Source organism: Pan paniscus, chromosome X (genome assembly GCF_029289425.2).
Source record: "Pan paniscus chromosome X, NHGRI_mPanPan1-v2.0_pri, whole genome shotgun sequence".
Lineage (NCBI taxonomy): Eukaryota > Metazoa > Chordata > Mammalia > Primates > Hominidae > Pan > Pan paniscus.
The window spans coordinates 135,721,957-135,737,154 of NC_073272.2; the positions used below are offsets into that span (position 1 = coordinate 135,721,957).

The 15,198-nt window shown below is 40.6% G+C and overlaps 1 protein-coding gene across 1 annotated transcript in view; it reads left to right on the top strand.

The window, feature by feature from the left end:
- The window catches only part of ADGRG4 (adhesion G protein-coupled receptor G4), a 121,807-nt gene that overhangs the window by 8,545 nt on the left and 98,064 nt on the right, over nt 1-15,198 (top strand). Inside the window, exon 5 of the mRNA XM_034950088.3 lies at nt 13,277-13,891. Coding sequence (XP_034805979.1) covers nt 13,277-13,891 — 615 coding nt within the window. The remainder of the gene's footprint in view (nt 1-13,276; nt 13,892-15,198) is intronic.

Sequence of the window (15,198 nt, forward strand, 5' to 3'; positions counted from 1 at the left end):
TTTAGCACATAAGTACTTAGCTAAAAGATCATAAATGCCAGTGAGTGACAACGCCTGATGAAATTGACCTGTGTTTAATTTGAACGGTCCTCAAGCGTAAGAGCTAATCTGCAAAAATACCAAATCATCATCGCCATCAAGAGCAAACACTGGCTTCTTGCTGCATGCAGAGCCTGATAGGAAACCATGTTTCTTATAATAGAGATTGAAATGGGGCCTATGGGGTACAGTGGCAACTTTGTCACCTGGCCTGGCCTACCTGCTAAAAAGTTGATTTATTTTTCCTCTACCTGTTTCCTCAAGGGCAAGAAACTGTATTTTCCCAATTTCTTTATCCAAAGCATCCAACACAGGCCTTGACACACAGTTTAGGCACTTGGTTCATATGTGCTGATTTAATGAATTCATGCAATTTGAAATGATGAAAATTTTCAACATCTGTATGGTGGTGGGGTATATGACACAAACTCCATTGGTTTTTGTGAAGGGCTACAGGGCATGGTATAGAGCAATCTAGAATAGTGGAATATGGGAATCTAGTGTAGTCATGGAATAAAAAGTGAAGAGTGTGTGGTACTGAAAAGTTTGCACGGGTTTACGAGGAATGTCACCAGTCAGTGAAAATTATTATTATTGTTATTATTATTATTATTTTGAGACAGAGTCTCGCTCTGTTGCCCAGGCTGGAGTGCAGTGACGCAATCTTGGCTCACTGCAACTTCTGCCTCCCAGATTCAAGCAATTCTCCTGCCTCAGCCTCCTGAGTAGCTGGGATTACAGGCGTCTGCCACCATGCCCGGCTAATTTTTATAATGGTCAGTGAAAATTATGATAGATGTGCAGGTCCTCAACCTGCAGAGGTCAATTTAAAGCAGTCACAAGGTTTTCCAGACTGTTTAAGTCTCAAATTCATGAGTCAAACAAGTTTTTTTTGTAGGTTATCAAACATTTAATTATAATTGTTCTTTGATTGCCAAGAAATTCATTACTTTTTTCTTGGAAAAAAAAGACCCTGTCCTTGGAAACAACGGCATAACTCAGGTTCAGTTCCCTTCAGGCTCCAGATGAGTCACCAGCCTCCCAACTGTGAGGATCATTATTGGGGAGAGATTAAGGCCAGATTAAGTGGAGGGTGACTCAGAGATGCTCTAACTGGGAGGAGCCAGAGTGTGGAGCAAAACTGTCTCCATAGAAGAATATCAAGGGTTGAGAAGGAGAAGCCAAATCTGTATTAAAGTCTATGGAGTGAGAGCAGAGCCAGAAAGAAGAGATGAAGACTGAGGTCAAGAGCTGAATAGTTGCAGAATGGAGCAGGAGGTAAAAAATAAGGCATAAATGAGAGAAGAGGGCCTAGGACTTAGGCTGTATGTGGGACTCGGTTTCCTAGTTCTCTGTCTTAGTCTGCTCAGGATGCCATAACAAAATACTATAGATTGGATGATTTAAACCATGGGCATTTATTTCTCATGTTTCTAGAGGCTGAGGGTTCAAGATCAAGGTGCCAGATGATTCAATTCTTGGTGAGGGCCCTCTTCCTGGCTTGTAGACAGCTGCCTTCTCTCTGTGTCCTCGCAAGGCTGAGAAAGAGCGAGAGAGCTCTGCTTTCTTCCTCTTCTATAAGGGCACTAATCCCACCATAGGGGCTCCACCTTCATGCCCTCATGTAAACCTAATTACTTTCCAAAGGCCACACCTTCAAATACCAACACATTAGAGGTTGGGGCTTCAACATAGGATTTTAGGGGAGAGGGAAACAAATATTCAGTCCATAACATGATTTTCCTCTTAATGGTGCTGGCTATTGGCTGTGTAATGGATATGGGTAGGTTTGGGTTGAAGACATAGGGCTATAGTAGTTGTCCTAAGGTCTTGCTCATACCATGTATACACACACACACACACACACACACACACACACACGCTCACACCCCAAGTGGAGTAGGACAGGCTTTGCTGGCTGAAAGAGTGTAACATGTGTTCTGGAGCATTCTTGAGGCAGGAGGCTGGGGTTTTGTGACATTCTTGAGGTGGGAGGCTGGGTTTTTGAGGCACCTAGCCTCTACAGTCAGTAACTTTTGCTCCTATATTGGATAGGCAATTAGTCAATCTGGGCCGGAATCAACTTTCCTGAGAAGTTGTCGCATATGCAGAGAAGACCTGACCAGGAATTCTTTTGACACAGGAGAGCCCCAGAGCCATGTCAGAAAATCAGTCCTTAGGCTGTAGAGACAAACTAGGCCAGGGCAGTCAGGACACAGTAGGAGTGTAGAGGTAAAGAAATTCTTCTTCTGAAAGGTGTTTGTGTAGCCAGGGTTCAGGAAAAGCCCTATCTTTTCTTTTTTTAAAAAATTTTATTTTTTAAATTGTAAATAGACACAGGATCTCGCTGTGTTGCCCGGACTGGTCTTGAACTCCTGAGCTCAAGTGGTCCTCCCACCTCAGCCTCCCAAAGTGCTGGGATTACAGGCATGTCCCACCCTGCCTGGTCTATCTTTTCTTGAGAAACTAATTCCACGAGAAAAGAGAAGTGGAGGATAAACTTTGAGCAGAAACTAAATTTCTGTATGAATTCAAGAGTTGAGCTGTCCAATATGGTAATTACTTGCAACATGTGGCTAGGTTTTAATTAATTAAAATTAAGTTAAAAATTCAGTTCTTAGTAATACAAGCCAGGTTTTAAGTGCTTAATAGCTACAGATGGCTGGTTGCTACCATATTAGGCATTGCAGATACAGAACATTTCCATATCACAGAAGGTTTTATTAGACAGCACTGTTCTAGAAGGTTGTAGAGACTGGCATTTGAGAAAAGATATTTGTTTTAAACAGCTTTATTGGGCTGGGTGTGGTGGCTCATGCCTGTAATCCCAGCACTTTGGGAAGCCAAGGCAGGTGGATCACTTGAGCTCAGGAGTTTGAGACAGCCTTGGCAATATGGCGAAACCCCGTCTCTACTAAAAATACAAAAATGAGCTGGGCATGGTGGTATGCACCTGTAATTCCAGCTACTCGGGAGACTGAGGCACAAGAATAGCTTGAACCCAGGAAGTGGAGGTTGCAGTGAGTCAAGATCACGTCATTGCACTCCAGCCTGGGCAACCGGAGTGAAACCCTGTCCCTAAAATAAAATAAAATAAAATAAAATAAAATAAAATAAAATAAACAGCTTTACTGAAATATAATTTACATACCATACAGTTCACCCATTTAAAGTATACAATTCAATGGTTTTCAGTATATTTAGAGTGGTGGAACCATCACTACTATCTAATTCCAGAGCATTTTTATAACCCCCCAAAGAAATACCATACTCTCCGTTCCTCCCCCAGCACTCCAGGCCTTGACAATCAGTAATCTGTTTTCTGCCTCTATGAATTTGCCTATTCTGGACGTTTCAGGTAAATGGAATCATACGATATGCAGCCTTTTGTGACTGGCTTCTTCCACTTTACACAATGTTTTCAAGGTTCATCCATGTGTAGCATGCATCAGCAGTTCCTTTATTTTTATTGCTGAACAATATTCAATGGTATGGATATACCTCATATTTTTTTCCATTCACCAGTTGATGGACATTTAAATTGTTTCTACATTTTGACTATTATGAATAATGCTGTATGAACATTTGTGTACAAGTTTTGTGTGGGCATATGCTTTCATTTCTTTTGTGAATATACCTAGGAGTGCAATGGCAGAGTCAAATGTAACTTCATGATTAACATTTTGAGGAGCTCGCAGACCATTTTCCAAAGAAGCTGCATCATTTTACATCCCCACTAGCAGTGTATGAAGGTTCTGATTTCTCCACATCCTCACCAACACTTGTTATTGTCTATCTTTTTGATCATAGCCATCCTATTGGAAATGAAGTGATACTCCACTGTGGTTTTGATGTGCATTTCCCTATGACTATTAAGCATTTTTTCATGTGTAAAAACAGACATTTTGTCTAACAATACTCAAAGCCTTTCACCTGGGAAATTATGCATTCTAGACTCTGAAGCATAAGTTCTTTCTTTTTAATTTTTTCAGATACATATTTCCTTGAGTTGGCACAGGCATAGCACATTTGTCTAGCATAGGACAGATGAAAAAGGCTCATATGATAGCCTGTTTGAGCTTGAGCATATCACTTAGGAGGGTGGCTGACCACCATATTCTGTCTCAGGCTAGTAAGTTGTACAAATTTCCTTCAACAGTAAAAATATTGGCAGGGAATTGCATAGGCTGAAAAGTAGGTCTGAAACAGTTTTCCCCATGTTGTTCATCGCCCGGAGGTGGATGGGCTTCTAGGATCCTTGGCTTGGATTTTTGTTACCTAGGTACTTTTGAGTTGGTCTATCAAGGTAGGGCTTATGGGAGCTGTTAGCATCACAACATAGAGATCTTAGTAGAGGGCCCTGTAATTCCACTGCCAGGTAATGATCAGTAGTCTTTCCTCTTCTGGAAATGGCTTCTCTGCACACACCATTATGCAAACTTAGGGGCTATCTTTCATTCTTCCCTTTCTCTCACTCTCCACATCTAATCCATTGAGTCTTGTTCATGCCACCGCAAAAATACATCCTAAATCTGACGTTTTCTTTTCTTTTCTTCTCTCTCTTTTTAAACCATTTTAACTGCTTCCGCCATGGGCTGAGCCACCATCATTTTCTCTTGGCTGACTTCAGTAGCCTCCTAATGTTCTCCCTGCTTTCACTCTTGCTCTGCTACAGTCTATTCTCCACACAGCAGCCAGAGTGATCCTTTAATATATCAAGTCAGATCATACCACTCTTTTACTCAAAACTTGCCGATAAGTTCCTATCAAAATTAGAATATAATTCAAACTCTTTAATGAGACCTAAAAAGCACTACATGATCTGATCTCCTACTGCCTCTTGGGCTTCACTTACTACCGTGCATCCTCTTTCTCCCTCTGCTCCAGACACACTGGCTTCCTAGTATTCCGTAAACACACCAAGCACAGTCCCACCAAAAGGCCTTTGCACGTACTGTTACCCATGTCTGGGTCACTCTTATTCCACATCTTTGTACCCTGGCTCTTTTTTCATCCCTTGGGACTAAGCTAAAAATGACTCTTTCTCAGAGAGGCCTTTCTTAACTATCCTACATAATGTAGACATTTCCTTTCCCCTCATCTCTGCTTTTCCCATTACCTAACTCATCAACCTGTCAATTTCTTTCAGAGTACTGTATGTAATTTGTGTTTTTTCCTTTACTTGTTTATTGACTGCATCTGTCCCTGGAATGTAAGCTGATGAGCTCAGGGACCTTGTGTGTTATGTCTACTCTATTACTGCACTCTAACACTGACACATAGTCAATGCTCAGTGACCATCACTGTTGAGTAAATAATTTTTTTTCAGGGAGCTTCTGGCTTTATGAGTAAGGACATCTATTTTTTTGGGTGAGACATGGGCCTTGAATCCAAGATTTGAAGGAAAAATCACATGACCTATGTGAGGATAATTCCTCTGTCTCCTATGCCAAGAACTCTTGGCAGGCCACAAATGGAGTCAGCAGCCTAGGTACTAGAGGAAGGGATGTGTTGGACAACTCTGTGGCTGGTGATTGGTGACAGAAATGAGGATCAGGGTTGGACGCTTCTATATCTGGTAGGCCTGGTTTATCTAAGGATTAGCCTGGTTACAAGACCAGTGGAAAGTGTGGGCAGTGGGTGGCAGATAGTAACTCTGATTCTCTGTGGTTGTGCACACTATGGCCATGGTGATGTGGGTAATGGAGCTCCCCAGTATCAGGTACCTATTGATTATATCTACTCAGACAGTCATGGGGCTGCTAGACCAGGGCCTGGTCTACAAAGTTTTTCAGTGCTCCAGAACGTTGAATTCCAAGGATTTGTGATTCTAAGAGCCAGAAGACTTCCTCCTCAAGTGAGTATCTGCTCACCTGCCCTTTTATGAGTGGGTAGTGACACTTTCAAGATAAGGCAGACATGGAGTAGCCTTGGTAGAACACTCACTCTCAGAGTGGCCAGATTCTTCAAAGTATAAACACAACTAATGCCTCTGGTGGGCCCTTTTCCTCAAATCTGCTCTGCAGCCTCACCTTGCTCTCATAGGTATTACCAGGTGATTAGCTGGGATCTGAGCCCTACACAGTGTTGAGTCAAGTTGTGTCTTCCCAGCATTCATATGTTGAAGTCCTAACCCTCAGTACCTCAGAATATGATCTTCTTTGGAAATAGAGTCATTGAAAATATAATTAGTTAAGATAAAGTCATACTGCAGTAGGGTGGGCCCCTAATCCAATATTATTGGTATCTTTATAAGAAGAAAAAGTGTGGACACACACATGCACACAGGGAGATCACCATGTAAAGATGAAGGCAGATATCGGGGTCATGTGCTTATAGGCCAAATAACACCAAATATTGCCAGAAAACCACCAGAAACTAGGAAAGAGGCATAGAACAGATTCTCTCTCACAGCTCTCAAAAGGAACCAACCCTGCTGACACCTTGACCTTGGACTTCTAGCCTCCAAAACTGTGAGATGATACATTTCTGTTGTTTAAACAACCCAGTATGTGGTATGTTGTTATGGCAGCCCTGGCAAACTAATGACACAGACACTGATGCTCTGGCAGGCTCACTGGGTTAGAATTAAAAAGAGGAAAGCAGGTTACCTCATGGGGAAGAGACAGTGACCAGATCATGCCCAGAGTACCTGACCATGGAAGAACCTCATTTGTCCTTTGCCCTGAAGGTAGTGCAGGACAGTGGACCTGGAACCACAGTCCCCCAAACTTTGAAACACTTGAACATTTTAAGGAGAAACTTTGCCTTCTAAGAAAGGGTAGAAAAACCTGTATAGGATATGTCTGATGTTACTTAATGCTGTCATAAGCAGAAAACAAAGGGATTTTGCTGAAAAAAAAAAACCATTCAGATTGTCTATCTCTTAGAGTTTTAAACCATTTACTCTCTGACTTTTTATTTTATTTGTTTATCTATTTTTGAGACAGAGTTTTGCTCTTGTCGCCCAGGCTGGAGTACAGTGGCGTGATCTTGGCTCACTGCAACCACTGCCTCCCGGGTTCAAGTGATTCTCCTGCCTCAGCCTCCCGAGTAGCTGGGATTAAAGGCATCTGCCACCACGCCTGGCTAATTTTTTTATTTTTAGTAGAGATGGGGTTTCGCCATGTTGGCCAGGCTGGTCTCAAACTCCTGACCTCAGGTGATCCACCCGCCTCAGCCTCCCAAAGTGCTGGGATTACAGGCATGAGCTGCCACACCTGGCCTTACTCACTGACTTTTAAAATAAATGTATTTATTACTTTTGGGGTCTGACAGGGACAGAGAATTCTCCCTTGATCTTTTGCTAAAAGTTCCCTAAAACAGAAGGCAGAGCACGAGTTCAGTATACAGTCCAGAACTTCTCATTCTATGCCAGATGCTTCATCCCTGATACCTTTGCACAAGGGACAGCACTCCATCTGCCCACCCATTAGCCTCCAACTCAGTGCCCTAATACAGGATACAACTATTTATTCAGTAAACAGCTACAAAGGACCTACTCTGTGTCCATGAAGTTGGACTTCCCCATCTCAAACTGTACATGAAAATTAACTTGAAATGGATGAAAGACTTAAATGTAAGAACTAAAACTGTAACATTCTTAGAGGAAAGCATAAGGGAGAATCTTCACGACCTTTGGTTTGGCAATGGATTCTTAGAAATGACACCAAAAGCAGCCGGGCGCGGTGTCTCACACCTGTAATCCCAGCACTTTGGGAGGCTGAGGCGGGTGGATCATGAGGTCAGGAGATCGAGACCATCCTGGCTAACATGGTGAAACCCCGTCTCTACTAAAAGTACAAAAAGTTATCCGGGCATGGTGGCACATGCCTGTATTCCCAGCTACTCGGGAGACTGAGGCAGGAGAATTGCTTGAACCCAGGAAGCGGAGGTTGCAGTGAGCCAAGATTGCACCGCTGCACTCCAGCCTGGGTGACAGAGCAAGACTCCATCTCAAAAAAAAAAAAAAAAAGAAAGAAAGAAATGAAATGAAATGACACCAAAAGCATGAGCAATAAAAGAAAAGAAAAATTCGATACATTGAATTTCATTAAAATTAAAAACTTTTACACATCAAAAGACACTATCAAGAAAGTGAAAAGACAATACAGAATTGGAGAAAATATTTGCAGGTCATCTATCTGATAAGGTTCTGGTATCCAGAATTAAAAATGGGCAAAAGACTTGAATATGTATTTCTCCAAAGAGTCTATGCAAATGGCAACAAACATATTCAAAAAAATGCTCAATGTCATCAGCCATTAGGGAAATACAAATCGAAACCACAATGAGATACCACTCCATAACCTCTAGGATGACAATAATAATAGTAAATGGAAAACAACAAGTGTTGGCTAAGATGTGGAGAAATTGGAGCCCTCATACATTGCTGGTAGGAATATAAAATTGTACAGCTGCTGTGAAAAACAGTTTGGCTGTTACTCAGTAAGTGAAACATAGAGTTACTATATGGCCTAGCAATTCTACTCTTACATTTATACCCCAAATAAATAAAAACATGTGTTCAAACAAAACAAATGACATGCATGTTCATAGCAGCACTATTCGTAATAGCCAAAAGAGAGAAACAATCCAAATGTCTATTAACGTGAATCAATAAACAGAATGTGATACATCCATATAATGAATCTTATTAAGCCATGGAAAAGGATGAAGTACTGATACATGGTACAACATGGATGAACATTATGCTAAATGAAAGAAGCCGACAAGAAAGGACACATATTGTCTAACTCCCTTTATATAAAATGTCCAGAACAGGCAAATCCAGAGACAAAAAGCAGATTAGTAGTTGCCAGGGGCTGGAGGGGCGGGGTAAACTGAGAGTGAGTGCTTAATGGGTACAGGGTTTCCTTTTTGGATGATGAAAATGTTCTGGAATTAGATAATGGCGATAGTTGCACAACATTATGAATATGCTAAATACCACTGAATAGTAGACTTTAAAATGGTTAAAATGGTAAATTTTATGTTATATGAAATTTCCCAGTACAAATAAAATGGTGCTTGGCACTCCTAGGGTAGTAACAGCCATTTAAGTGAGATTTATGATGAGTTTTTCCTAACACGGAAAACACTTATGCTATGAGTGAGAAAAGCAGGGGACCCAATTTTCCTTACAATATGATCTCAGCCTCACAAAAACAAGCAAAGCCTGTGCACAGAAAAAAACTGAGGAAATATACCAAAATGTTAATGGTGATTATCTCTGGGTGGTGGGACTCTCTGGCTGGCTTTGTTTTCATCTTTTTACTTGCTAATACTTTTCAGTTTTTCTTTAAGAAAACATGTACAGTATCACTTTTATAATGGAAAAAACACCTTAAAAACAGTAAGGAAGACAATAAATGTCATTTAAAATAAAAGGAAACAGTGGATAGAGGCGAAGAGACACAGAGGAGCCAAATCAAGAGAGAACACGCTTCAGGGGAGCAATCATGCAATTTGGACTTGAAAATTGCCAGGGAACAGATGGCAGCATCTAAGCAGACATCTGCAATGGTTAGCGAAATCATATGCAAAGACACAAGTGGCCTTTGAAGCAGGCCCTTGAGAGGCCCGGCAGAGAACGCTGCTTGCCTGGCCAAACAGAAGGGCAAAGCCCCTCTCCACCTTGTCACAGTCTGGCCTCCTCAGAGCCCTGCTGGAGGCCCAGAGGCTGCGGTGGGGCTCAGCTCAGTTGGGCTTCCATGTGTGAGGGTGCAAAAGAGGTTGTGGAGGAAGGAAGAGGCTTCTGATAGTGACCCTAGCAAACATGGCAGCTGACATTTACATGGGGTTGCACAGTTTATAAGCATTCTCACACACATAACCTAAATGTTAGTTATGATTGCATCATCTTTTATCATGGCCCTATGAGGTAGGCAGTTATTATTTCCATCTTACTGTGGAAGAACGAGGCATGGAGAAGTGATATGAGCTATTTATTTAACTTTTATATAGTGTTCTCTATGTGCCAGACACTGTGCTGAGAGCTTTCACAGGCATCTGTTGCCTATGTTCACACAGTTAGTAAGAGACAGAACTGGGACTCAAATTTGGCTTTTTAGACTGCACTACACCACACTTCTGCTTATGTCTAAGCAGAATTTACCTATATCTTCAGAATCTTAAGTAAGGCCACAGTGATTCTATCTATCTATCTATCTATCTATCTATCTATCTATCTATCTATCTATCTATCTATCATCTATCTATTATCTATTATCTATCTGTCTACCTATCCATTCGTCCATACATCTCTCCATCCATTCATCTATCTATCCATCCACCCATCCATCTTTATTTTTCTGATTATAGGTGTAATACATGATTGTTTAAAACATGCAAATATGCTGAAATAAGTAACATAGGAAGTAAAAAATTTCCCTAATCTCACACCTAAAGATAATCATTCTTAACTGTTTAATATGTGCTCTTCCAGACTTTTTTCTATGGGCATACTACCTGCATATTTTTCTTTTATTTTTTAATAGGATAATACTGCACCTGCACTTAATATAACTCCTATTTCACACAATAGTAAGCCTTGAAAAACTCTCCATGACTATAGAGGCCTATCTTGTTTGTTTCACTATTCCATTGTATAGAGGTAGCAATTTTCCTAAATAGTCACTTATTGATAGACATACAGGTTCGTCAATTGTTCTTGATTATAAACAATGTGGCAATAAATATCATTGTACTCTCATCTTTGTCTATCTGTATATTTGTCTAAAATGAATTGATAGAAATGAAATTGCTGGGTCAAAGGATACACACAATTATATACAATTAAGATTGCCATAGATAATGGCAAATTGCCCTTCAGAAAAATAATACTTAATTGGCACTCCCACTAGCAGCGTGTAAGAGTGACTCATTTCCCCACAGGCTTGCCAAAGCTGGATATTCTGTCTTCTAAAATTCTATCAACCAAGTAGGCAAAAATGGTGTCTCCTTATTGTTTTAATTTGTGCTTAGAAATAGTAAGGTGGCATCTTTCTATAGTATTGGCCTTTATATTTCTGCTTTTGTAAATTGCTTTTTCCCATCTTTTGGCAACTGGTTTTAAATTAGTATACTGCAAGCTGGGCATGATGTCTCACACTTGTAATCCCAGCACTTTGGGAGACCGAGGTGGGAGGATTGCTTGAGCCTAGGAGTCCGAGACCAGACCAGCCTAGGCAACATAGTGAGATATCATCTCTAAAAAGAATTAAAAAATTTGCCAGACATGGTGGCATGCGCCTGTGGTTCCAGCTAATTGGAAGGCTGAGGTGGGAGGATTGCTTGAGCCCGGGAGATCAAGGCTGCAGTGAACCATGTTCATGCCACTGCACTCCAACCTGGGCAAGAGAGTGAGACCCCCCCTCTTAAAACAAAAAATCAAAAACTAAATTAGTATACTGCAGAGAGGAGAGGCCCTTGTAGACCATATGAGATTATGATACATTCTCTTTTAAGGTGCAACTAAGCCCTGGAGATTTATGCTCACCGTAAAACCAGTTCTTAAATGTATCTGACGTCATTTCAGAGGGCTGAACAGAAAGGCAGTTAACCAACAATAATTGAGACTTGGGTTTCATATCACTTATTGTCTTGTGGGATTAACTCTTGATTTATTAGCCACACAAAAGATGATAAAGTAATATAATCACAGAAGCCAGGGACAGAAGTAAGCATTTTCTCATTCATCAATGGATAGTTCAGAAATAACTCCCCGGCAGGTGGATAGTATGAGTTCCTGCACATGGGAGTGTGTGGTGCAGGTGGAATGTATATGAGTGTGTGTGTGGGGCAGGCATATACATGTTATTGTTTGCTTTTGGAAAATGTCCACTAGAGGAATGGAGGGAGAGAATACTATATGGTCAGAGAATATCTGGAAGCTTTCATTTGGCGGCATCTCCCGGAAGCAGGGAAGTATTTACTTCCTGCTAGCCTCTGTAGTGTTCTGTTATGGCTGTCACTGTTTTAGAGTGGTGGTCCCAACGTTACAACTCTAATTCAGGGAGTGGTTACAGTTCCAATTCTGCCACAGAGCTCTTTATCTTCTGGCTTAGGCTGTACTGGCACTGGAATTAGGTTGATAATTAGGTAATCCTCAGATATTTACCTAGTAGACTGGGGGTGTAAGGTTTGTAGTGGTGATAGTATCATCACTCATCTGCAGCTTCTTGTGAAACAAAGGGCATATCCAATGTAAAGTTTCAAAGATACTGCCGAACTACTTACCAAAAGACCGCACCCAATGGACATGTCCTTCAGCAATGTTTAACAAGGTTTTGCATACATCATCTCACTTAATCTTCAAATAATCTTGTAAAGTCATCAGGGAGAGGCTATTATCTGGCATAGACTATAATGTGAATGGTGGCCCTTAAAGTTGAACGGGCATACAACGCTGTGGCCCCAAATCTCCATTTTACTGAAGCAAACATTGAGGTATCAGGAGGGTAAGTTACTTGCTCAAAGTTCCACAGCTGATGAGTGTCAGGGCATGGATTTCAACCCAGGCTGTCTGACTCCAGAGCCAATGGTAACTGGGGTCTATGGCCATATTGAAACCACTGCAGTGCCCTTGGTGAGGAGACAGAAGGAGGCCATCAGGATGCACCCAGGGCAGTGCCATGTCTTCCATTCCTGAGTACAAACAAGTCCCAGAGTTTCAGTATCGCCCAGCTGGTCATTCTTCAGGCCTCTGTCAGTGCCTTTCAGTGAGAAGCAGTCCCCAGAGACAGAATAAATCAGATCATTTGGCTCAGGAAAAGGCTTTGGAGAAACAAATTGCTGTTGCACCATGAATGTAATAAGGCAGTTAGGTGGGCGGAAATAGTTCTCTTTTGATTATATGAGTGAGGATTATGTGTAGCAAATTTGAATTCCAAGCTGCCTTTTCCTTGGCCTCTTTCCTACCCTTTCACTAGCCATACACTTCTAACTGCCTCTCCAAGCTGTCCAGCTGGTATGTGCTCTGGGAACACTAATCTAACTTTTCATATTAGTCCAGGCAAAATATAATTAGGAAGAAACTCTTCTGCCAAAACAAAAATCACATGCTAATGTCAAATAGAGATGATTTTTTACATCTACTATTTTTGTTTATTTGCACCAGTATTGACTCATAATTATATTATATAACCCAGATTTGACTATATTGCCAAATACAATAAAACAATTTTTAACAGAAATTTCATTTGTTTTCTCTTTCCCCTCCCCCAAATTTGGACAGATACACTTTCACTAAAAGGAAAAAAGCTGGATTTTTTTGGAAGAGGTGACACATATGTAAGCCTGATAGATACCATTCCTGAACTCAGCCGATTCACAGCATGCATTGATCTGGTATTCATGGATGACAATTCAAGGTATTGGATGGCCTTCTCCTATATTACTAATAATGCCCTCCTGGGCAGAGAAGACATAGACCTTGGACTTGCAGGAGACCATCAGCAGCTAATACTATACAAATTGGGAAAGACCTTTTCTATCCGTCACCACCTGGCTTCATTTCAATGGCATACAATATGCCTGATATGGGATGGTGTGAAGGGCAAATTAGAACTCTTCCTGAATAAAGAAAGGATACTGGAAGTAACGGATCAACCACACAACCTGACACCTCATGGGACTCTGTTCCTAGGGCACTTTCTCAAGAATGAGAGCAGCGAGGTTAAAAGCATGATGCGTAGCTTTCCTGGCAGCTTGTACTACTTTCAACTCTGGGACCACATCCTGGAAAACGAAGAGTTTATGAAGTGTTTAGATGGAAATATAGTTAGTTGGGAAGAAGACGTTTGGCTTGTCAACAAGATCATCCCAACTGTTGACAGGACACTGCGCTGCTGTGAGTAACTTATCAACTTTTTTCCTTAGCAAGGGTAGTGTTGACACAGTACTTCTCTGCTTGCAGTGGCCCCAGGTTGCTAGTTTTGTCATCACTTTTTAATGAGGAGCACATACTGTTTTCTTTTATCTTTATTTTGTTTATTTTGATATGATTTCAAACTTATAGAAAGATTGGAAGAATAGGATAGAAGAACACACACACACACACACACACACCACTTATTTGTTTCTAAGTCATTTGAGAGTAAGTTGCAGGCATAATTCTTTGCTACCCCTAAATATCTCAGTGTGTATTTCCTAAGAATAAGGAATTCTCTTAACCACGCTATAATGATCAAAATCAGAAAAGTTGATGTTGATACAATACTAACATCTAATTCACATTTCACATTCATATTTAGCCAATTATCCTAGTAATTTCCCTTATAACTATTTTTTGCTTGGCCCAGGATCCAACTCAGGATCACACATTACATTTAGTTGTCATGTCTCTTTAGACTAATTTGGAATAGATTCTCAGCCTTTCTTTGTCTTTCATGACCTAGACATTTTTAGCATACAGTCCAGTTATTTTGTCTCTCAATTTATGTTTGTCTAATATTTCCTCATAATTAGATTCAGGCTATGAATTTTTGGTAAGAATACCACAGAAATGATGTTATATTCTTCTCAGTTCATCACATCAGTAGACACACTGTGACAATTTGTCTCATTATTCATAATAACTTTGATCACTTGATTTTGGTGATGTCTGTCAGATTTCTCCACCATAAAGTTATTATTTTTTCCTTTGTAATTGTTGAGTAATTTCTGTAGAGATATTTGGAGGTTATGTAACTATCCCCTTCTTACCATACTTTCACCCAATAGGTTTTACATCTATTCATGATTCTTGCCTGATTCACTAATCACTATGATGTTTGCAAAATAATGATGTTTAAAATTCCATTTTTTTACATTTATTAGTTGGCATTCTATTGTAAGAAAGAGCTTTTTCTTCTTCCATATTTATGTGTTTATTTATTTAAGACACAGGGTCTCACTCTAGCCAAGGCTAGAGTGAAGTGGCATGATCATAGCTCACTGTAACCTCTAACTTCTGGGTGGGCTCAAGTGGTTTTCCTGCCTCATCCTCCCAAAGTGCTGGGATAACAGGTGTAAGCCACCACACCCAACCTTATTTATGTGTTTATTTATTTGAACATGAACTCATGGATTCTCATTTTATTCAATGGGTTACAATCTGCTACTATCATTTATTTTGATGTTCAAATTGGCCCAGGGTTGGTCAGTGAGAGTTTTTCA